The sequence below is a fragment of the Zalophus californianus genome, chromosome 9 (assembly GCF_009762305.2).
Source record: "Zalophus californianus isolate mZalCal1 chromosome 9, mZalCal1.pri.v2, whole genome shotgun sequence".
In the NCBI taxonomy this organism is placed as follows: Eukaryota; Metazoa; Chordata; class Mammalia; order Carnivora; family Otariidae; genus Zalophus; species Zalophus californianus.
The window spans coordinates 110,272,260-110,297,445 of record NC_045603.1 but is presented as its reverse complement, the minus strand read 5'-3'; the positions used below and the strand labels follow the sequence as shown (position 1 = coordinate 110,297,445).

Genomic DNA, 25,186 nt, shown 5'->3' with positions numbered 1-25,186 from the left:
GGTGTCTGTCTGTGAATAATTATTTGTCCTTCTTATGAGGGACAGCAAAGTCAAGAGTGACCTATGTCGCCATCTTGGTGATGTCACTTATGTTAATTGTTTCTTTTGCAGTGTAGAAGCTTTTAAGTTTGATGTCCCACTTACTGATTTTTTCTTCTGTTGCTTGTGCTGTTGATGTCAAACTCAAAAAAATCATTGTCAGACCAATGTTGAGGAGCTCATATATTCCTGTTTTCTTTTAGGAGTTTTTTAGTATCAGATCTTATGTTTAAATCTTTGATCCATTTTGAGTTAATTTTTGTGAGATGTGTAAGTCAGGGGTATGATTTCATTTTGTTTGCATGTGGTTATCTGGTTTTCCTAGCACCATTTGTTGAAGAGACAATCATTTCCGCATTGGATGTTCTTGTCTCCCTTGTCAAATATTAGAGGGCCATATATGCAGAGGTTTAATTCTGTGTTTTCTATTCCATTGGCCTATGCTTATTTTTATGCAAGACCATACTGTTTTATTTACTATAGTTTTGTAGTATAGTTTGAATCAGGAAGTGTGATGCCTCTTCTTTCTCATGATTGTTTTGTTATTGGAGTTCTTTTGTTGTTCCATACAAATTGTTGTATCTATTCCTATGAAAAATTACATTGGAATTTTGATAAATATTGCATTGAATCTATAGATAGTTCTGGATAGCATGGACATTTAAACAATATTGACTCTTCCGATTCATAAACATGGATTTCCTTCCATTTGTTTGTATCTTCTTCAATTTCTTTCAACAACTTCTTGTAGTTTTAATTGTACATATTTTTTACTTCCTCTGTTCAATCTTCTCCTAGCTGTTTTATGATTTTCAATGCATTGTAAATAGGATATTTTACTTTATTTCTTTTTCAGGTATTTCACTATTAGCATGCAGAACTACAACTTACTTCTGTGTATTGATCTTATATCCTGCAGCTTTACTAAATTTATTGATCATATTCCACAGTTTTTAGTTTTGGGGATTTTCAATATACAATTGACCCTTAAACAATGAAGGGTCTGTTTGACTGTTCAGTCAAAAATCTGTGTCTAACTTTTGACTCCCCTAAAACTTAACTATTAATGGCCTACTGTTGACCAGAAGCCTTACCAATAACATAAACAGCCAATTAATACATGTTTTATATGTTATATATATTATATACTACATTCTTACAATAAAGCAAGCTAGAGAAAAGAAAATGTTAGGAAAATCATAAGGAAGAGAAAATAACATTTATATCACTGCATTTATTAAAAAAATCTACATATAAGTGGACCCATGCAGTTCAAGCCATGTTGTTCAAAAGTCAACTGTACAAAATTTTACCATCTGCAAATAATGAAAATTTTAATTCTTTCCTATTTGGATGCCTTTTATTTCTTTTTCTTGCCTGATTGCTCCAGCTAGGACTTCCAGTACTGTACTGAATATTGGTACACTTGTATTGTTCCTGATCTTAGAGGAAAAGCTTTACATTTTTCTTCATTGAGTATAATGTTAGCTATGGGTTTGTCATATGTGACTTATGTGCCTTCTATACCCAAGCTTCTATGCCTAAGCCATTGAAAGTTTTTATCGTAAAAGAAAGTTGTATTTTGCCAAATGCTTTTTCTGCATCTATTAAGGTGATCATATGATTTTTATTTTTCATTCTATTAAATGAATTGTGATATATCACAATAATTGATTTATGTATGATGAACTATCCCTGCATCCCAGGGATAAATTGCACTTGGTCACAGTGTCCTGATCCTTTTAATGAGTTCTTGAATTTGGTTTGCTAATATTTTGTTGTCAGTTTTTGCATCTATACTCGTCAGGAAAATTAGTCTGTAGTTTTCTTGTACTGTCCATATCTGGCATTTGGAATCAGGTAATACTAGACTCCTACAATGAGTTGGGAAATGTTCCTTCCTTCTTAAATTTCTGAGAATGATTGGCATTAGTTTTTCTTTAAATGTTTTATATAATTCACCACTTAAACCATCTGGTTGTGGGGTTTTCTGTGTTGGGAGGTTTTTGATTACTATTTTAATATCCTTACTTTTTATTGGTCTCTCAGATCTTCTGTCTCTTCCTGCTTCAGTCTTGATCGGTTGTATAATTCTAGGAACTTATTCATTTCTTCTAGATATCTAATTTGTTGGCTTATGATTGTTCATAGTAGTCTCTTATGATCCTATGGATTTTGGTACTGTCAGTTGTAATTCCTCCTCTTTCATTTCTGATTTTATTTATTAATCTTTTTTTTCTTAATTAGTCTTGCTAAAGGTTTGTCAATATTGTTTATGTTTTGGAAAAAACTGTAGATTTCTTCTATTGTTTCTCTGGTCTCTATTTCATCTATTTTCATTCTTACCTTTATTATTTCCTTACTTCAGCTGTGTTTGGGCTTAATTTGTTCTAGTTCTTTGAGGTGCAATATTAGATCATTTGTTTGTTATCTTCCTAATTTCTTAAACAGTTGACCCTTGAACAGCATGGGTCTAATATTATGCAGATTTTTTTGATAAATGCAGTACAGTACATATATGTATTTTCCTTATGATTCCTAAACGTTTTAAAATTCCAGTTAGTTAACTTACAGTATAATATTAGTTTCAGATGTACAATATAGTGATTCATACATCATCAAGTGTTTATCACAAGTGCTCTCCTTAATCCCTATCACCTATTCACCTGCCCACTGCCCTCTGGTAACCATGTTTGCCCTCTATAGGTAAGAGTCTTTTTCTTGGTTTTCCTCTTGCTCTCTTTTCCCCTTTGCTTGTTTGTTTTGTTTCTTAAATTCCACATGTGAGTGAAGTCATATGGTATTTGTCTTTCTTTCTCGGATTTATTTTGCTTAGCATAATACTCTCTAGATCTATCGATGTCCTTGAAATGGCAAGATTTCATTCTTTTTTATGGCTGAATAATATTCCGTGTGTGTGTGTGTGTGTGTGTGTGTGTGTGTGTGTGTGTATACACATATATTACATTTTCTTTATCCATTTATCAGTTGATGGACACTTGGACTGTTTCCATAGTTTGACTATTGTAGATAATGCTGCTGTCTCTTAAGTCCAGTTAGTCCAATGTGTCATTCAAAGCCATTGCTTCCTTTTTGATTTTCTGTTTAGATTAACATAATATAATTTAAAAAAAAAACAAGAAAGAACAAAGCCATTGCTTCCTTTTTTATTTTCTGTTTAGATGATCTGTCCATCAATATAAGTGGGGGCTTAAAATCCCCTACTATTATTATATTATTATTATTAGTTCCTTTATGTTTGTTATTAACTGTTTTATGTATTTGGATGCTCCTATGTTGAGGGTGTAAATATTTACAATTGTTAGATCTTCTTGTTGGATTGTTCCTTTTGTAATTAGTGTCTTTTTTTTGTCTCTTGTTATAGTCTTTATTTTAAAGTCTATTTTGTCTGATATAAATATTGCAACTCGAGCATTCTTTTGACATACATTTGCATGATAGATTTTTTTTTTCCATCCCCTCACTTTCAATCTGCAATTATCTTTAGGTCTAAAATGAGTCTCTTGTAGGCAGCATATATTTGGGTCTTGTTTTTTTTTTTTTTTTTTTTCATCCATTCTGTCGCTCTGGGTCTTTTGGTTAGTGCGTTTGGTCCATTTACATTCAAAATCATTGTATTTGTATTTTGTATTTGTATTTATTGTTATTTTGTGGTTGTTTATGTAGTTTTTCTCTGATCCTTTCTTCTCTTGCTCTCTTTCATGGTTTGCTGGTTTACTTTAATGATATACTTGGGTTCCCTTCTCTTTATTCTTTGCATATATATTAGTGTTCTTTTTTGGATTTAAAATAAGCAGTATATTAATTAAAGACTTTTTTACAATACAGGCAGTTTTTTAAAACTTAGTGGAATTTTTTTTCATTTTTAAAAAACATTTTTTATAATTCCAAAAATAATTTTGGCAGTCATGGGAAAGGGTAGAGGCGCTTATTTCAGGGTCTCTGATTAGTGCCTTCTGTCTAGTCCAGTCAGGTAAGTAAAGGTTCATGAGGGATACATTTTAAGAAATCTAGATGATGAAAATAACATTAGCCTGGGATCATACCATCTAAATAAAAGAAAGTTCAAGAACCAAGATATATAATTAGACCATACTCATAAGATCCTACTCTTAGTAATAGAAATACCTAGTATATGCAATATAAAAATAATTCTACCATTTATTTAACACCTATCATTTGCCAGGCACAGTGCTAAGTGCTTTATAAACATGATTTCTAATTCTAAAAACCATCCTTAGATAGATGGTTAAAGCTTTTTTTGAAACAGAAGAAGAAAATCAAGCTTATTAAAGTTTAATGACTCCTATAAAGCCATACAGCTGGTAGGTGTTAGAACTGTGGTTTGACTCCGAGTTTTTCTTCCACACAATACCTACTGTATAGAAAATTAGCAGAACAAGTTGCTGTTATTATTTTTAAAGATTTTATGTATGTATGTATTTAGCCTGAGCAGGGGAGGGGCCAAAGGAGAGGGAGAGAGAGATCTCAAGCAACTCTGGGCTGAATACAGAGCCTTATGCAGGGCTCAATCTCAGGATCCTGAGATCATGACCTGAACTAAAATCAAGAGTCAGACATTTAACCAGCTGAGCCACCCAGCTGTCCCTGCTGCTATTATTATTTTAACCAAATTTCACTTGTAAAATCCCATACATGGCCTACCATTCTGATATGGCAATATGTAATTTTCATCAGATTAATAAATAATGAAGGAAATCCATTGTGTTCTTATTATGAGTTTGGAAAACAGTGTTGTTACAGATAACAGTAAGCTATTCTTTTTAAAAATTTTTATTTTTTATTTAAATTCAATTAGCCAAGGTTTAGTACATCAATAATAAGCTATTCTTGTCCTGAGTTCCAATGATTTAGAACCTGTTACTCAAGACCAAAAGCTCTCTGATTCAAATATAAAACACAGTATTCTATTTAGTCACAAACACAAAGATCCAAAATGCCATTTTTGAGCCATTTCTGCATAACAGTCCAGCCTGCATTCATCCCTTCTAGAGATATATTAAACTAAGAAGTCCTTGAAGAATTTACATTGTTAACAGAATTCAACATTATGCTAGAGCATACACAGATACAGGAAACAAAGCAAGGTCTTTCCACATAGCATAAGTCCTTACAATGATTTTGTTTTAAGTCAGTGTCTCTTCATGCCACACATATTCCCCAATGTCTGCTTGATGAAATACCAGAATCACCATGGAATCTACTTTCCTGCAGTCTTGTGCAGACTTTGCTGCCACCCCAAAATTCAAAGGGATGTCTGTCATGGAGAACACCACCTCTCCTTGGTACTGAAAATTATTTTCAATGATTCAACCTGGTCTAGATTTCAACACATTTTTCCCTTACAGGAAGGACTGCTCTGCTCCAGGCTTTATTCACACTTTATACTTGGCATAGGCTGCAAGGTAATCCAGAATTGTGATGTGCAACTGGATCTTGTGAGTCTTAGTGAGGTATTCCGTGACACCAGCTTTTCCCTAGAGATGTTGGTGGCCTACTTCAGAATCTTCTCATTCATGTAGTACCCCTAGTCATTGTGTGGCTGAAACAGTAGTTGCCATTGGGCCTGTTGACCAGTAGCTGAAGATTTTCCCAAATGTATTTCGCTATCATCTCAAATGTTATGTGGGTCCCTTTTTCAATCAAAGACTGCATTTTCCCACTGGGTTGCAACACTGAATCTGCATGACTCAGTGGCTAGAAACAGAACTATTAGTGGTTTTTGACTAGTGGTTAGAACATCTTCTGTATGTAGCCGTCTATATTAAGTTGATGGCCACATAAGTTTGAACCCATTGTTTACTCCTCTTCCACCCACATTTTAGATATATGGGGTTATATTTTACATTATTTTGTTAACCTCTTGACTGATTTTTTTTTTTTTACAGAAAGCTTATTTTAACAGATTTTGTTTTCTACTTTTCTACTTTTATGACTTACATATGGTCTTTCCTTTTCACTCAAAGAGTCCTCTTTAATATTTCTTGTAGGGCTGGTTTAGTGGTCATGAACTCCTTTAGTTTTTGTTTGTCTGAGAAACTCTCTCTCTTCTTCTATTCTGAATAATAGCCTGGCTGGAGGGGGTGGGGCTTGGTGTAAGAAAAGTTAAGTAGTGAATGCCTGCAGTGCTGGTTCTCACAGGTGGCAGTGTGTTTATGCTAGGAGGCGGGGATGGGGAAAATGGCACCTGCCAGCTCCTTTGTTCCCAGAGAAGTCCCTCAGCAAACTCTGAGATCAGTAACTCTCCCTCCCATAAGCTCTTGGTACCTTTCAAACTGTTGCTACCAAGCTGTATGTCCATGGGCTGTTTGCTAAGCTGGATATTTAAAGGTGGGACTCAGCCTCTAGTTGCCCTCCAAGCTCTCCTAGAGCCCAGCCTACTGATTTTTAAAATTCTAGGCCTTAAGTCCCACTGGTTTCCAGCAGCTCATGTGTGGGCTTTCAGATGGAGTTTACAATGCATCAGTGGGAATTGAATCCATTTTATGCCCTCTGAGAATCCTTTCTGCCACTCTTGTGATCTCTCCCTTTTTGTCATCATGGACCTCCTTCCTCACTACTATGTATACTATAAGAAAGAACTGATTCTCTTTGGTAGTGTCCCATACAGCCAGGGGACCTCAAGTGCCCCTCACTGTCTAGTAACTACCATTATCTTTTCTTCTATTCCCTTATCTTCTTATCTCTGTTTTTATGAGTTTGACTTTTTAAAAAACTTCTACATGTAAGTAAAACCATACAGTATTTGTCTTTCTCTGTCTGGCTTATTTCACTTGCCATTCTGACTCCAAACTCATCCAGGTTGTCACAGATGACAAGATATCCTTCTTTCCAATGATCGAATATTCCACTGTATGCCTATACTACATCTACTTTATCTACTGAGGGACACTTGGGTTGTTTCCATGTCTTCGCTATTGTGAATATGCTGGAGTGACCATGGGTGTGAAGATGTCTTTTTGAAATACTTATTTCAATCACTTTGGATTAATGTCCAGGAATGGGAATGCTGGATCATATGGTAGTTCTATTTTTAATTTTTTGAGGACCTTGCATACTATTCTCCATAATGACTGTACCAGTTTCCATTCCTATCAACAGTGTAGAAGTGTTGTCTTTCTCCACATCTTTGCCAACACTTACATCTTATCCTCTTGACAAAGTGCATTCTAAAAGGTAATATCTTGTTGTGGTTTGATTTTCATATCTCGGATGATGTTGAGTACCTTTTTTTATTATTTAAATTCCATTAGCCAACATATAGTATATCTACATTTTTTGATGTAGTGTTCAATGATTCATCAGCTATGTGCAACACCCAGTGCTTATCACATCATGTGCCCTCCTTAATGCCAATCACCCAGTTACCCCATCCCACACCCCCCCTCCCCTTCATCAACCCTCAGTTTGTTTCCCATACTTAAGAATCTCTCATGGTTTGTCTTCTTCTCTGATTTCTTCCCATTCAGTTTTCCCTCCCTTCCCTTGTGGTCCTCTGCATTGTTTCTTATATTCTACATATGAGTGAAACAATATGATAATTGTCTTTCTCCAATTGACTTATTTCACTTAGCATAATACCCTCCAGTTTCATCACAGTCAATGTAAATGGTAAGTATTCACCCTTTCTGATGACTGAATAATATTCCATTGTATATATGAACCACATCTTTATTCATTCATCTGTTGAAGGGCATCTTGGGTCCTTCCACAATTTGGCTATTGTGGATATTGCTGCTATGACCATTGGGGTGCATGTGCTGCTTCTTTTCACTACATCTGTGTCTTTGGGGTAAATACCCAGTAGTGCAATTGCTGGGTCATAGGGTAACTCTATTTTTAATTTTTTGAGGAACCCCACACTGTTTTCCAAAGTGGCTGTACCAACTTGCATTCCCACTAACAGTGTAAAAGGGTTCCCCTTTCTCCACATTCTTGTCAACATTTATTGTTCCCTGTCTTGTTAATTTTAGCCATTCTGACTGGTGTAAGGTGGTATCTCATTGTGGTTTTGATTTGTATTTCCCTGAGGCCAAGTGATATGGAGCATTTTTTCATGTCTGTTGGTCATTTGTATGTCTTCTTTGGAGAAGTGTCTGTTCATGTCTTCTGCCCATTTCTTGACTGGAATATTTGTTTTTTGGGTGTTGAATTTGAGACGTTCTTTATAGAACTTGGATACCAGCCTTTTGTCTGTTGTTTCATTTGCAAATATCTTCTCCCATTCTGTAGGTTGCCTTTTAGTTTTGTTGATTGTTTTCTTTGCTATGAAGAATCTTTTTACCTTGATGAAGTCCCAAGAGTTCATTTTTGATTTTGTTGCCCTTGCCTTGAGAGACGTGTCTTGTAAGACGTTACTGCAGCTGAGGTCGAAGAGGTTACTGCCTGTGTTCTCCTCTAGGATTTTGATGGATTCCTGTCTCACATTGAGGTCATTCATCCATTTTCAGTTTATCTTTGTGTATGGTGTAAGAGAATGATCCAGTTTCATTCTTCTGCATGTGGCTGACCAATTTTCCCAACACCATTTATTTAAGAGATTGTCCTTTTTCCATTGGATCGTCTTTCCTGCTTTGTCGAAGATTAGTTGATCATAGAGTTGAGGGTTCATATCTGGGCTCTCTTCTGTTCCACTGGTCTATATGTCTGTTTTTGTGCCAGTACCATGGTGTCTTGGTGGTCACAGCTTTGTAGTATAGCTTGAAATCAGGCAGCGTGATGCTCCCAACTTTGTTTTTCTCTTTCAACATTTCCTTGGTGATTTGGGGTCCTTTCCCTTTTCTTTTGGATAAGTCTGGACACAGGTTTATCAATCTTATTAATTCCTTTAAAGAACCAGCTTCTAGATTCGTTGATCTGTTCTACTGTTTGTTTCTATCTCATTGATTTCTGCTCTAATCTTTATTATTTCTCTTCTCCTGCTTGGTTTAGTCCTTATTTGCTGTTTTTTCTCCAGCTCCTTTAGGTGTAAAGTTAGCTTGTGCTTTGGGGATTTTTCTAATTTTTTGAGAGAGGCTTGGATGGCTATGTATTTCCCCCCTTAGAACTGCCTTTGCAGTATCCCACAGGTTTTGGACTGATGTGTTTTCATTCTCATTCATTTCCATGAATTTTTTTTTTAAGTTCTTTAATTTCCTAGGTGACCCATTCATTCTTTAGTAGGATGGTCTTTAACTTCCAAGTGTTTGTTTTCCTTCCAAATTTCCTCTTCTGATTGAGTTCCAGTTTCAAAGGACTGTTGTCTATGTAGTGAATAATCTCAATGTTTTGGTATCATTTCAGGCCTAATTTGTGACTCAGTATTTGGTCTATTCTGGAGAAAGTTCCCATATGCACTCAAGAAGAATGAATATTCTGTTGTTTTAGAATGGAATGTTCTATATATCTGTGAAGTCCATTTGGTCCAGTGTGTCCTTCAAAGCCTTTGTTTCTTTGTTGATATTCTGCTTAGATGATCTGTCTATTGGTGTGGGTGGGGTGTTGAAGTCCCCTAATGTTAATGTATTAATATATTATTATCAATATGTTTCTTTACTTTGGTTATTCATTGGTTTATGTAGTTGGCTGCTTCCATGTTGGAGACATAGATATTTAAAATTTTTAGATCTTCTTGTTGGATAGACCCTTTAAGTATGATATAGTATCCATCTACATCTCTTATACAGTCTTTGGTTTAAAATCTAATTTGTCTGATATGAGGATTCCTACCCCAGCTTTCGTTTGAGGTCCATTAGTATGGTAAATTGTTCTCTACCCCCTCACTTTCAGTCTGGAGGTGTCTTTAGGTAAAAAATGAGTCTCTTATAGACAGCGTATGGGTGGTTCTTGCTTTTTTATCCAATCTGATACCCTGTGTGTTTTGGTTGGAGCATTTAGCCCATTTACATTTGGAGTAACTATTGAAAGATATGAATTTGGTGCCATTGTATTACCTGTAAAGTCCGTGTTTCTATAGATTGTCTCTGTTTCTTTCTGGTCTATGTGACTCTTGGGGTCTCTCTTTGCTTACAGTACCCCCCTTATTATTTCTTGCAGGGCTGGCTTGGTGGTCATATATTCTTTCAGTTTCTGTCTGTCTTCGAAGCTCTTTATCTCTTCTTCCATTCTGAATGACAGCCTTACTGGATAAAGTATTCTTGGCTGCATGTTCTTTTAATTTAGTACCCTGAATATGTCTTTCCAGTCCTTTCTGGCCTGCCAGGTTTCTGGGGATAGGTCTGAGGCTATTCTGATGTTTGTCCCTCTGTACATACGTAAGGAACCTACTCTCCCTAGCTGCTCTCAGGATAGCTTCTTTTTATCTAAGATTTGCAAGCTTCACCATTATATGTCAGGGTCTTGACCTATTTTTATTGATTTTGGAAGGGTTCCTCTCTGTCTCTTGGACATGACTGTTGTTTCCTTCCCCAGGTTAGGGAAGTTCTCAGCTATGATTTGCTCAAATGTACCTTCTGGCCCTGTCTCTCTCCACCCCCTGGTGTACCCTATAATTCTGACATTGGTTTGTTTCATGTCATCATTGCTAGACACGTTTCTTCAAGGGCTATTAGTTGTCTTTCTCTCTTTTACTCAGCTTCCTTCTTTTCCATCAGCTTGTCCTCTAGATCACTTATTTTCTCTTTTTCCTCATTTACCCCAGCTGTTAGAGCTGTTAGAGCATCCAATTTAGACTGTATCTCATTCATAGCATTTTTAAGTTTGGCCTGATTCGATCTCATTTCCACCCTTAGAGATTCTGTATTGTCATTTATGCTTTTTTCAAGCCTAGCTATTAACTTTATAATTGCAATCCTGAATTCCATCTCTGACATCTTATTTATATCCATATCTATTAAGCTCTGTGGCAAAAAGCATTGCCTTTGGTTCTTTCTTTTGTTATGAATTTCTCCTTCTAGTCATTTTGCTCAGAGAAGAATGGGTAAGCAAATGAGAAGAGTCCAAAATATCAACCACAACCCAAGCAAAATACACCTTAGAAAAATCCGAGTGGTTGGAAGCCACCACAGAAAAGCAAACAAAACTACAATGAAACAAAGCAATAAAAAGTGGGGAGGGGAAGAGAGACTATAATAATATCACAGGGTGGCCAATGCAGGGTGATCCACCTGTTCCTGATTGAATTTTGGTCTCTCTTTTAGAATACACTACATCTCAAAATTGCAAAGAAAGCAAAACTTATATATATATATATATATATACATATATATATATATATATATATATATACACACACACACACATATATATAATTGAATAGAGTGAAAAAAGGACTAAACTGAAGCATATATCTATAAAATGTAGATGTAAAAAGTAAAAGTTAAAAAGTGATTTAAAAACATAAATTGGTAAAATAATCTAGTTGAAATGGGAAAAAGGTAAAAAAAAAAAAAAGAAAAGAAATGGAACATTTCAGACTGAAAGATAAAAGTCTTGAGAAAACACCTGTAGCTCAATATACTATTTTCCCCTGGTGCTAGAGTTTTACAGTCTTGTGGGATCCATAAAGTTTTATTCCACCAGTTCTTCCAATCTGTCTTCTGGGGGAGGGGTCCTGCTGTGCTGCCTCTCATGTGTCTTTCCCTGGGTGGAGTTGCCCCACCCTTTGTCAGGGGTCTGGGCTCAGTGTAAACTTATCATATATCTGGCTTTTTTTCCCTGGACGTTTTCTGTGCCTCTTCAGAGGATCAGAGCAAAAATGGCTGAGCCCAGATCTCTGGCCGAGCTGAGAGATCGTGGTCCACCCCTCTTCAATAAACGCTCTGGGACAAACAGTTTTCATTTTTGTGTGTGCCAAACCCCGCAGACTCTTTCTGTGTGCACCTACTGTAGTCCTCCCAGGGGAAGTCCCAGGAACCCACAAACACCCCTGCCCTTTGTGTCCTCAGGATTGCCAGTGGTTGTGGGCTTGTGCAGGCACTCTGCTCTGCTGCTCCTGGGTCATGGCTGGGTGCCGCTCTACCGTCCTTTCTGGAACCACCACCGCCCTGAGAGCTGTTGCCTGGTTGTGGGTACAGCTGTTTTGCCCCTCCCAGGGGATGGTAAATGATCCACACATTCCAGTACTTTTCAGGATGCTCAAGCAAAGAGTGGTCACCCAACTGGCCTGGCTCACAGTTTATGGCAACCCAAACTGCGAGTTCCCTCCTGGGCTCACTGACCATAACCAGTTTCCCTGCTCCACTGCTTGGGTACTCTACTAGTTCAGGCATTCCCATTCATTCTGTGTCTCTTGGGATGCTGAGACCACCATGACCCACCTAAAATTCTGCCCCTTTCATCCCCTGAGCCCTTTTTAGTAAGGGATGTCTTTCACTGGAGCAGATTTCTAAAGGTTCTAATTTTGTGCTCCAGTTTTAGATCACTTTTCAGTAGCCAACATATGGAGGCTCCCTACCCCCCCTCCATTCATCTTCCCATTTCTCCCCACAGATTCACAACTCTGCACATCCTACCTTGCAAAAATCAGTTGCTTTTCTACTTGTAGAGTTCCAGATATATTTTCTTACCTCTCAGGCTGAGTTTGTGGGCGTTCAGAATGGTTTGATAGTTATCCAGCTAAATTCAAGGGACCAGATGAAACAAGGTCCCCTACTCTTCTGCCATCTTGCCTCTTTCTCCTGAGTACCTTTTCTTGTACCTCTTTATTTGTATGTCTGCTTTGGAAAAATGTTTATTTCTATTATTTCCCCCTTTTAAAATTGTGTTGTTATTTTGTTGTTGAGTTTCATGAGTTTTTTATATTTGGATATTAATCAGATACGAGGTATGAAAACACTTTTACCCATTCTGTAGATTGCCTTTTCATTTTGTTGACTTTCCTATCATTTTGTTTGGGGCAGTCCTACTTGTTTATTTTGTATATTTTTGTCTCTGCTTTTGGTGTCAAAGAAAAAAAACATAGTCAAGTCCAATGTCAAGGAGATAACCTCCTTTGTTTTCTTCTATGAATTTTACAGTTTTAGCTATTAACATCCAAACCTTTAATGTATTTTGGGTTGAATGTTGTATGTGGTGTAAGGTGAGGGTCTGGCTTCATTCTTTTTTTTTTTTTTAAGATTTTATTTATTTATTTGACAGAGACACAGCGAGAGAGGGAACACAAGCAGGGGGAGTGGGAGAGGGAGAAGCAGGCTTCCCACCAAGCAGGGAGCCTGATGCGGGGCTAGATCCCAGGACCCTGGGATCATGACCTGAGCCTAAGGCAGATGCTTAATGACTGAGCCACCCAGGCGCCCCTTCATTCTTTAATTTGTGGTTACTTAATATTTAGCAAATACCATTTATTGCAGAGGCTGTCCTTTCTCCATTGTATATCCTTGGCTACTTTGTTAAAAATTAATTGATAATATATGCATGGGCTTCTTCTTGGGCTTTCTGTTCTGTTCACCAGTGTGTTACTTCAATGCCAATATCATGTTGTTTGGATTGCTATAGTTTTGTAATGTAGTTTGAATTCAAGAAGTGTGAGGCATCCAGCTTTATTCTTTCTCAAGATTTCTGTGTCTAGTCTAGGTCTTTTGTGGTTCCATACAAATATTAGGATTATTATTTCTATGTCTGTGATAAATGCCACTGGATTGTTGAGAGGGATATATTGCATCTGAGGATCACTTTGGGCACAATAGACATTTAAAAATATTGAGTTTTTTCAGTAAGTGAACATTGAATATTTATAATTTTTTATGTTCTTCAATTTCTTTCATCCAAGCTTTATGGTTTCAGGGTACAGATATTTAACCTCCTTTGTTAAATTTATTCTTAAGTATTTTATTTTTGATGCTACTGTAAATGGCAATGCTATTTATACTTCTTCAGATATTTTATTGCATAGCAATGCAGTGATTTTTATATATTGCATTTGTATCCTCAAACTTTACTGAATTTTTATATTCATTCTAACAGTTTGTTGGTGGAGTCTTTAGGATTTTCTGTATATGAGATCATATCATCCCAAACAGTAACATTTTTTTTTCTTTTCCAGTGTACATGCCTTTTATTGATTTTTCTTGCCTAATTGCTGTGGCAGTGATTTCCAGTACTAAGTTGAAAAAAAGTAGAAAAAATTGTGCATCCTTGTCTTGTTTTTGATCTTAGTGGAAAATCTGTCAGCTCTCTTTGAGGAATATGCTTAGCTTTGGACTTGTCATTTATGGTCTTTATTATGTTAGTGTATATTCCCTTTATGGTCATTTTGTTGGCAAATTTTTACCATGAAAGGATGTTGAATTTATCCAGATGCTTTTAATGGATCTACCAATAACATCATATGGATTTTATCCTTCATCTTGTTAATGCATATCACATTTACTGATTTGCATATGTTGAACTTTATTGGACTAAATCTCCCTTGGTGATGGTGTATGATCTTTTAATGTACTGCTTAATTTGTTTGCAAATTTCTTTTTGAATATTTCTACACCTATGTTCATCAGGGATATTGGCCTGTAATGTTCTTTTCTTGTAGCGTCCTTTTCTGGTTTTGGTATCAGAGTAATGCTGGCCTTGTAAAATGAGTTTGAAAGTGTTCCTTTCTCTTCATTTTTGGAAAGAGTTTAAAAAGGATTAGTATAAATACTTTTTAAAAATGTTTGGTAGAACTTACCAATGAAGCCATCTGGTACTAGACTTCTTTTTTGAGACTTTTTTGATTATTAATTCATCTCCTTCTCAATAATTGATCTCATCAGGTTTTCTTCTCTTTTCTTTTTTACAAATGTCATTTATTTATTTGAGAGGGGAGGGAGAGAGAGAGAGAGAGTGCACAGGTGGGAGCAGAGGCAGAAGGGTAGGAAGAAGCAGACTCGCGCTGAGCAGTGAGCCTGATGCAAGGCTCAATCCCAGGACCCTGAGATCATGACCTGAGCCAAACGCAGATGCTTAACTGACAGAGCCACCCTGGTGCCCCTGATCTCATCAGATTTTCTATTTTTTCATAATTCAGTCTTTGAAGGTCATATGTTTGTAGGAATTTATCCATTTCTTCTAGGTTGTCCATCTTATTGGTGTATAATTGTCCATAGAAATCTTTTATTATCTTTTCTAAATTTGTGTTTTGTAATGTCTTCTGTGTCATTTCTTATTTTACTTGTTCTACTCCTCAAATGAGTGGCTGAATGGTAAAAACAAAACCCAAATATATATTTCCTGTAAGCAATTTGTTTCAGCTTTCAGGAAACAGATGAACTGAAATAGAAGCAATGGAAAAAGATATTCCATGGAAATAGGAACCAAAACAGAGAAGTGACTATACTTATACTGAACAAAATAGACCTTAAGATGAAGAATGTGACAAGAGACAAAGAAGGTTATTATGTAGTAAAGATGATATAACATTTGTAAATATTTATGCACCTAACATAGGAGCAACAAAATATATATAAAACAAATACCAACTGATCAGAAAGGAGAAATAGAGACACAGTAAGAGTAGGCGACTACCTAGAATGAGTCATAAAGAAATAAAAATCTGAATGAACCAAAAATGAGTAAGGAGATTGAAGCAGTAATAAAAATCCTGAACCTAAGAAAAGCCTAAGAACAGATGGCTTAACCAGTGAATTCTATTACACATTTAAAGAAAAATTAACAAAATCCATTTTAAACTCTTGTTAAAAATTGAAAAGTAGATAACACTTGTAAACTCATTTTAGGAGGCCAGCATTACCTGGACATCAGAGATAAAGACACTTTAAGCAAAAAAATATACTGACAAGAATCCCTGATGTATATAGGTGTAGTTTCTCAAGAAAATATTAGCAAACCACATTCAACAGGACATTAAAAAGAATAGTCAACATGATCAAGTGGATTTTTATGCTTAAGATGCAAGGATGGATCAACATAAGCAGAAAGTCTCCACCAAAAAACCGTTAGAACTAATACATGAATTTGGTAATGTTAAAGGACGCAAAATCAAGATATAGAAGAGTGGCATTTCTATACAGCAACAATGAAATGAACTATCTGAAAGAGAAATTAAGAAGAAAGAAATGTAATTTATCATAGCATTAAAAACTACTTAGGAATAACTTTAACCAAGGAGATGAAAGACCTATACATTAAAAACTGTATGACATTGAAGTAGACACAAACACTTGGAAAGATAACCCATGTTCTTGTATTTGAAGAATTAATATTGTGAAAATGTCCATATTTCCCAAAGTGATCTACAGATTCAGATCAATCCCAATCAAAATTCTAATGACATTTTTTACATAAATAGAAAGATTATCCTAAAATTTGTATAGAATCACAAAAGACCCTAAAGGAACCAAAGCACTCCTGGGAAAGAACAAAAGTGAAGCATCACACTATCAGATTTCAAGCTTTATTACAAAGCTATATTAATCAAAACAGTATGGTACTGGTATAAATGCAGGCACATAGAGCAGTTGAATAGAATAGAGAGTCCAGACTTAAACCCATGCATATACAGTCAACTAATTTTTGACGAGGATGCCAAGAACTCACAATGGGGAGAGTATAGTGTCTTTAATAAATGGTGTTGGTAAAACTGAATATCCACATGCAAACTGATGAAACTAGAGCCTATCTTACACTCTTCACAAAAATTAACTTGAAATGGGTAGAATACTTAAACATGAGATCTCACCATAAAACTCCTAGAAGAAAACTCAGGGAAAAGAACCTTGATATTGGTCTTAGTAATTATTTCTTGGATAAGACATCAAAAGGACAGGCAACAAAAACTAAAATAAACAAATGGGACTACATTAAAAGGTTTCTGCACACTAAATGAAACAACCAATTGAAAAGACAACCTACAGAATGAGGGAAAATATTCATAAACCATATATCTGATAAGAGGTTAATATTAAAAAATATAAAGGACTCATATAGCTCAAGAGTAAAAAAACACAATTTAAAATTGGGCAATGAATCTGAATAGATAATTCTCAGAGATGTACAAATGTCCAATATGGGTATAAAAAGGTGCTCAATATCACTAATCATCAGAGAAATGCAAATGAAAACCACAATGAGATGTTACCTCACACCTGTTAGCATGGTTATAATAAAAGAAAAGAAAAGAAATTACAAATCTTTGCAAATATGTGGAGAAAAGGGAACCCTTATATAATGTTGGTGGGAGTATCAAATGGTACAGCCATTATGGAAAACAGTATGGAAGCTCCTCAAAAAATTAAAAATTGAATTTTTATGATGTGATCCAGCGGTCCCACTCCTGGTTATATATCTGAAGAAATTAGTACTTCACACCCATGAGACTGTACATCCATGTCCATGGCAGCATTATTCAGAATAGACAAGATATGGAAGCAATCTAAATATTCTTCTATGGATGAATAAAGAGAATGTGAAAAAGATATAAAAAAGGAAATCATACCTTTTATAAGTACATGGATGAAACTGGAGATCATTATGCTAACTGAGGTAAACCAGAAAGAGAAAGACAAACACTGTATGGTATCACTTTTATGTGGAATATAAAAAACAAACAAACAAACAAAAACTCAACTTCATCGAAATAGAATTTTGGTTTCCAGGGGCTTGGGGAAGATGGAAATAGGTTGATATAGGTCAAAGGGCAAAATATTTCAGCTGTAAGAAGAATACGTTCTGAGCATCTAATATACAGAATAGGGACTATAGTAAAAAATATAATATTGTATACTTGAAGTTGTTAAGAGTAGATCTTAAGCATTCTCATCAAAACAAACAAACAAAAAACCACCACCCAGAGTTACCATTAGTATGTATGTGAGGTGATGGACATATTAATTATCTTGATCTTGGTAATCATTCTTCAAATATATGTATATCAAATGATCATGTTGTACATTTTAAGTAGATACAATTAAATTGTTAAAAAATGGTTGGGATAAAAGAGGTCTCAGATGATATATTCCAGGCAGAGAATTTTCTCAATGTATGATGTAGCCAGGCAGGCCTACAGTCATTGTTACTACTTTTAGCAGTGCAACTTAAATAAGACATTGTGTCACTTTGAAAATCGTAGACATGGTCTGCAGAGTTTTGTTGTCCTAATATTTGAAATAATAACACATCAGAGAAAAACTTGAGCTGTGTTGAAGCATGACATTGGGAGTTTTTTGTAAATTACTGAATCTAATCCCATCTCTAATCTATTTTGGACTGTTGGTTAAGAACATACTTATCAATAATTGCTTTATAGCAATTTACATTTATTTACACTTATATGTAAATGAATTAAATTTCTTAAATATAAAACAGGGTGAATGAATAGGTAAAAAAAAGAGACACATCTATATATTACTTACAAGAGACTCCTTTCAGAAATAAAAACACAAAACAATGAATCATGGATCACTACATCAAAAACTAATGATGTATTGTATGGTGACTAACATAACATAATAAAATTAAATTAAAAATAAATAAAGTATAAAAAAGGAAATAAAAACACACAGATGTAAGTGAAGAGATGAAAAAAGAAAGATGATGTAGACTCTACCTATACCAGACAAAAAAGATTTTTTTTAAAGATTTTATTTATTTATTAGAGAGTAAGCACAAGTGGGGAGTAGAGACATCAGGAGAAGCAGACTCCCCACTGAGCAGGGAGCTGGACATGGGGCTCAGTCTCAGGACCCTGGGGTCATGACCTGAGCTGAAGGTAGATGCTTAACTGACTGAGCCACCCCGGTGCCCTGACAAAAAAAGATTTTAAAACAAAGATTGTCATAAAAGACAAAGAGGGATACTACATAATGATAAAAGGGGCAATCCAGCAAGAAGATTTTACATTTATAAGTATATATGAATTTAACACAGAAACCTCAAAATATATAAAGCAAATATAAACAAGCTTAAAGGGACAAATTGACAGCAATACAATAATAGTAGGAAACACCCCACTACATCAATGAATAGATTATCCAGAGAGAAAATCAGTAAGGATCAAGACAAGGATGTCCACTCTCCCTACTTTTATTCAACATAGTATTGGAAGTCCTAGCCATAGCAATTAGGCAAGGAAAAGAAATAAAAAGCATCCAAATTAGAAAGGAAGAAGTAAAACTGTCACTGTTTGCAGATTACACACTATATATGGAAAATGCTAAAGACTCCACCAAAAAACTATTAGAACTAATAAATTAATTTATTAAAGTTTGCAAGATACAAAATTAATATACAGAAATACGTTGTGTTTCTCAATACTCATAATGAAGTATCAGACAAATCAAGAAAACAATATTATATACAAGTACATCAGAAATAACATACCCAGGAATAAATTTAACCAAGGAGGTAAAAGACTATACACTGAAAACTACCAAGAGGTTGAGGAAAGAAATTGAAGAAGCAATTACTGGGGAGATATTCTGTGCTCATGAATTGGAAAAATAATATTGTTAAAATGTCTCTACTGCCCAAGGAAATCTACAGATTCAGTGCAGTACCTATCAAAATTTTGATGTAATTTTCCACAGAACTAGAACAAATAATTCTAAAATTTTCAAGGAAACAAAAATGACCCTAAATGGCCAAAACAATCTTGAACGAGCAGAAAAAAACCAGAGATATGATGCTTCCTATTTTTAAACTATACCACAAAGTTTTTGCTTGATGTGAGACATCCATCTTCTGCTTTCTGACAAGGTGCTCCTAGTGTTCTGGCCTTCTGACTCAGACTGAGATTTATACCACTGGCCTTCCAATTCTCAGGTCTTCAGACTCAAACTCAATTATACCACTGGCTTTCCTGGTTCTCTAATTTGCAGATGGCAGATCATGGGACTTCTCAGCCTCCATAATCACAAATATGGCAGAATAGGAGGACCCTGACCTCACATTATTCTACATTTACAATTAGATATCATCACATCCAGACAGTGATCCAAACACTGGCAGAACAAACTCCACAACTAAATATAGAGAAGAAGCTGTACCTGAAAGCTTAGGAAGGTAAAAAAAGCAGAGAGTGGCTGCCCACAGGAGAGAAGGAACTACATGAGCAGAGAGGGCAGGGAAATGGGCCTTCAGATCAGGGATCTGACATCAGGAAGACTAATCCTCAAACTGTTTGGCTTTAAAAACTAGGGGGACTGAACTCTGAGTTTGTAAAACCAGTGGGACTTGGAGCCTGAAGCTTTAAAATCTGACTCAGCACTGGGTGAGTTGGGAGGGTAGGTGATAGCTGGATCACGGCCTTTAAAGAGAGAGTAGCCTGCATGCAGAGAGGTTACATAAAAACATCAGTTTACACAATGTCAGGGACAAACAAGAGACAGCTCTGTTAATACGGATTTCAGAGTGTGTTGGGGGGCTTCTTTGAAAATGAGGGAGCTGGCGGGCACCATTTTCCTCCCCCACTCCCAAGCATAAACTCAGAGCCACCTGCAGCAGGTGGGGCTGCACGGATACTTTTTGCCTTGACCCACGGCTCAGGGAAAATTTCGTTAAAGCTGTGCATGCACCCAGACCAGTTGCCAAGTGTATAGTTGCTACCACATGACTGGGCCAGATGCCACATCATGAAGTCACATGCCCCCAGTCACCATTGTACACCGGACCCAGCCACTTGCAGCCATCATCACAGACCGCACCCAGCCTTGCATCCTTGGTGGCTCCAGCACACAGCCCCCAGCTTCCACAGCACTTTGGGGGATCTGGCATAGATCTAGTGGCCCAACACAAAATATGCTAACATGGCTGCCCTGCTCTCAAGTTCCCTGGTGGGCATACCCCCTCAGAGCTGGCCTGCCTGGGGTCCAACTAACACTATAGAGAACAAACACAGCCCACAACAGGCAGAGAGTCAGTGCAGATGACTGCACTGAAAGGAACAGTGACTCAGACATAACAATAGGGCATAAGCAACACATATAGAAGACTCTCCTGAGTGCCAGTTTCTGGTGAACTGGGGACACTGCACTGGAGGGCACTCCAGGACCTCCTTTTTATAGCCACTACTTTCTTTTTCTTTTTTTTTTTTTTTATAGCCACTACTTTCAAGAGCAGAAGACACAGTCACTTTCTTAACACATAGAAACAGACCCAGAGAGGCAGACAAAATGAAGAGACATTTATCCCAAACGAAAGAACAGGACAAGGTCACAGTCAGCTAAGTGAAATAAATATAAGTAACATGCTGAATAGAGAATTTAAAGCAATGATCATAGGATACTCACTGGACTTGAGAAGATAATGGAAGACATGAGTGAGACCCTTAACACAGAGATAAGGAATAACAGCAGAGATAAAGGGCTCAATAAATGAAATGAGGAACACCTTTGATGGAATGAACAGCATGATGGAAGAAGGAGAGAAATAAATTAGTGACCAAGAAGACAGAGTAATGGAAAGTAGTTAAGCTACACAAAACAGAGAAAAAAACAATTACATAAAAAGAGAATAGACTTAGGGAACTCAGTGACTCCATCAAACATAATAGCATTTGTAATGTGGGAGTCCCAGAAGAAGAAGAGAGAAAAAGGAGCAGAAAATTTATTTGAAGAAATAATAGCTAAAAACTTCTTAATCTGGGGAAGGAAACAAATATCCAGATCCAGGAGGGATGAAGAACTCACATCAAAATAAACAAAAACAGACACATAACAGGACATATTGTAATTACATTTGCAAAATACAGGGATAAAGAAAAAAACATCTTAAAAGCAGCAAGACAAAAGAAGTCAGTAACTTACAAGGGAAAAACCCGTAAGGCCAGCAGAAGATTTTTCAACAGAAACTTGGCAAGCCAGAGGGAGTGGCATGATCTATTCAAAGTGTTGACTGGGAAAAATCTGCAGCCAAAAATACTATACCCAGCAAGGCTATCACTCAGAATAGGAAGAGAGATAGTTTCTCAGACAAACTAAAGGAGTTCATGACCACTAAACCAGCCCTCAAGAAATATTAAAGGGGACTCTGAGTGGGAAGAAGAGACCAAAAGGGACAAAAAAGGTTGGAAACAGAAAAGCAGTAAAAATGAATATTTCTGTGAAAAATGAGTCAAGGAACACACACACAAAGGATATGAAATATAATAATATATACCTAAAACGTGGAGAGGGGAAAAGAATGGGTTCAAACGTAAATGACCATCAACTTGATAGACTGCTATATGCAAAAGAGGTTATATAAACCTAATGATAGCCATATATAAAAAACTAATAAACGAGCAAAGGATAAAGAGAAAGAACTGCAAATGTATCACTAAAGAAAATCAGCAAAACATGAGAGAGAAAGAAAAGAAAGGATCAGGGAAAATCTTCAGGAACAACCACAAAACAAGTAATAAAATGGCAATAAATACATACCTATCAATAATTACCTTGAATGTAAATGGACTAAATTCTCCAATCAAAAACATAGGGTGCCAGAATGGATTAAAAAAACAAAACAAAACACAAAACAAAACAGGAGGGAGGAGCAAGATGGCAGAGGAGTAGGAGACCTAAATTTCATCTGGTCCCAGGAATTCAGCTAGATAGGGATCAAACCATTATGAACACCTACAGACTCAACAGGAGAACTAAAAAAAAGAATAGCAGCAACTCTCTGAACAGAAAAGTGACCACTTTCTGGAAGGTAGGACATGCGGAGAAGTGACTCCGAGGCGATATTCAGGAGGATAGACGGTGGGGGACAGAGCCTCCGTCAGCCGGCTACTGGCAAGTGATAGAGCAGCTGAGCACAAAATCAGAACTTTTACAAGTCTGCTCTGCTGAGGGACGTTGCTCCAATGTCTAAGTGGGGGGTGGAACCCTTGCTGGGACCGTGTCGTCTCAGGACCCTCGGGGTCACAGAAAGACTGGGGGTTCCTGAGTGCAGCAGAGCTCCCAGGTATCAGAGTGGGGAAGCCGGCTGCAAAGACGGAGCTGAGGAGTGGCCTCTCAGCTCAGGGTTGCCATAAACCATGATCCTCGGCACAGTCAGGCCACTGCTCTTCCAGCAGGGACCCAACAAACAGCAGATCTGGGGAGATTGCCCTTCCTCCCCTGGGAGGAGTGGCATGGGAGCGCACCGCAGGAATCTGCTGGGTTTGGAGACTCCAAACGAGGTCGTGTGCCAGAGATAGAAATGCCCATTCACAGGCTGGGTGAGCACAGAGTGCAAATGGAGACTGGGGAGATGGGAGTAATTGACTGCTTTTCTCTGGGGGCTCACTGAGGAGTGTGTCCCCAAGTTCTTGGCTCCTCCAGGGCAGAGATTGGGAGGCTACTGTTTTCACTCTCATCCTCCAAAGCTATATGGAAAGCCTGCAGGGAACAAGAGCTCAGAGAGCAAACCCAAGCAGATTACTTAGCCCGGACCTAGCAAGGGTGGGGCAATTCCACCTCTGGCAAAGACATTTCAGAATCACTGCAACAAGCCCCGCCCCCAGAAGATCAGCAAGAACAGCAAGCCAAGACCAAGTTTACTGATCAATGAGAACAACAAAACTCCAGCACTAGGGGAATATAGCACATAGAATTCATGGCATTTTCCCCCCTGGTTTTTTAGTCTTTCAAAGTTAATTTTTTTAATTTTCTTTTTTTCTTTTGCTTTTTCCCATTTTCAACCAACATCTTATCAGTCCCTTTTTAGAAAATCTTTTTTATTTTTTTTCATTTTTAGAGTCATATTCTATCCCCTCATAGTAAACCTTATTTTTGGTATATATATAAGTTGTTCTCTCTTTAAAATTTCGAGATACAGTTTCTTCTAACAGACCAAAATATACCCTAATTCTCTAGTATATAGCTTTGTTCTAGTCTCCTGCCTGATCACCTTCTCTACCTTTTCTTTTTAAATTTCTCTTCTTCCTTTTTTCAACCAACTTATCAATTTCTTTTATAAAATATTTTATAATTTTCATCTTTATATTCATATTCCATCCCTTCATCGTATTTACCTTTATTTTTGTACATATATAAGCTTTTCTTTCTTTAAAATTTTGGAAGTCAGTTTCTTCAAACACACCAAAATACACCCAAAATCTAGTGTGTGGCACTAATCTATTCACCAACCTGATCATATTTGATCATATTCTTTTTTTTTAATCCTTTTCTTTTTTCTTCCTTTCCCTTTCTTTTCCCCCAGTTTCAGGTCTCTTCTGATTTGTTTAGTGTGTATTTTTCTGGGGTTGTTGTACCCTGTTAGCATTTTGTTCTCTCATTCATCTATTCTCATCTGGACAAAATGACGACCAAAAAAATCACCTCGAAAATAGAACAAGAGGCAGTACTGACTGCCAGGGACCTAATCAATACAGACATTAGTAAGATGTCAGAACTAGAGTTCAGAATGACGATTATAAAGATACTAGCTGGACTTGAAAAAGGCATGGAAAATATTAGAGAAACTGGAGAAATAAAAGACTAAAATCTAACCAAGTCAAAATAAAAAGGCTATTAATGAGGTGCAATAAAAAATGGAGGCTCTAATGGCTAAGATAAATGAGGCAGAAGAGAGAATTAATGATATAGAACACCAAATGATGGAGAATAAAGATGCTGAGAAAAAGAGAGATAAACAACTACTGGATCACAAGGGCAGAATTCGAGAGATAAGTGATACCATAGGATGAAATAATATTAGAATAATTGGGATCCGAGAAGAAGAAGAAAGAGAGAGAGGGGCAGAAGGTATACTGGAGCAAATTATAGCAGAGAACATCCCTAATTTGGGGAAGGAAACAGGCATCAAAATCCAGGAGGCACAGAGAACCCCTCTCAAAATCAATAAAAATAGGTCAACACCCGACATCTAATAGTCTCAGAGACAAAGAAAAAAAATCCTGAAAGCAGCTCAGGACAAGAGGTCTGTAACCCACAATGGCAGAAACATTAGGTTGGCAAAAGACCTATCCACAGAGACCTGGCAGGCCAGAAAGGATTGATGATATATTCAGAGCACTAAATGAGAAAAATATGCAGCCAAGAATACTATATCCAGCTAGGCTATCATTGAAAATAGAAGGAGAGATAAAAAGCTTCTAGAACAAACAAAAACTAAAGGAATTTGCAAACATGAACCAGCCCTACAAGAAATATTGACTGTTCAAAATCTTTGGGATACAGCAAAGGCAGTCCTAAGAGGAAAGTATATAGCAATACAAGCCTTTCTCAAGAAACAAGAAAGGTCTCAAATA

The 25,186-nt window shown here is 36.7% G+C and overlaps 1 protein-coding gene and 1 pseudogene across 14 annotated transcripts in view; one reads left to right on the top strand and one right to left on the bottom strand.

Annotated features, from left to right (window-relative positions):
• The window catches only part of CCDC7 (coiled-coil domain containing 7), a 481,360-nt gene that overhangs the window by 205,176 nt on the left and 250,998 nt on the right, over positions 1 to 25,186 (top strand). Inside the window, exon 20 of one of the 14 annotated variants that reach the window (XM_027593927.1) lies at positions 15,246 to 15,374. The exons of the other annotated variants lie outside the window; for them this stretch is intronic. Within the exon in view, the coding sequence (XP_027449728.1) occupies positions 15,246 to 15,268 (23 nt within the window). The 3' untranslated portion in view covers positions 15,269 to 15,374. Of the gene's footprint in view, positions 1 to 15,245; positions 15,375 to 25,186 lie in introns of those variants that run through there. 14 annotated transcript variants of the gene reach the window in all.
• On the bottom strand, positions 5,208 to 5,736 carry LOC113922123 (annotated as a pseudogene).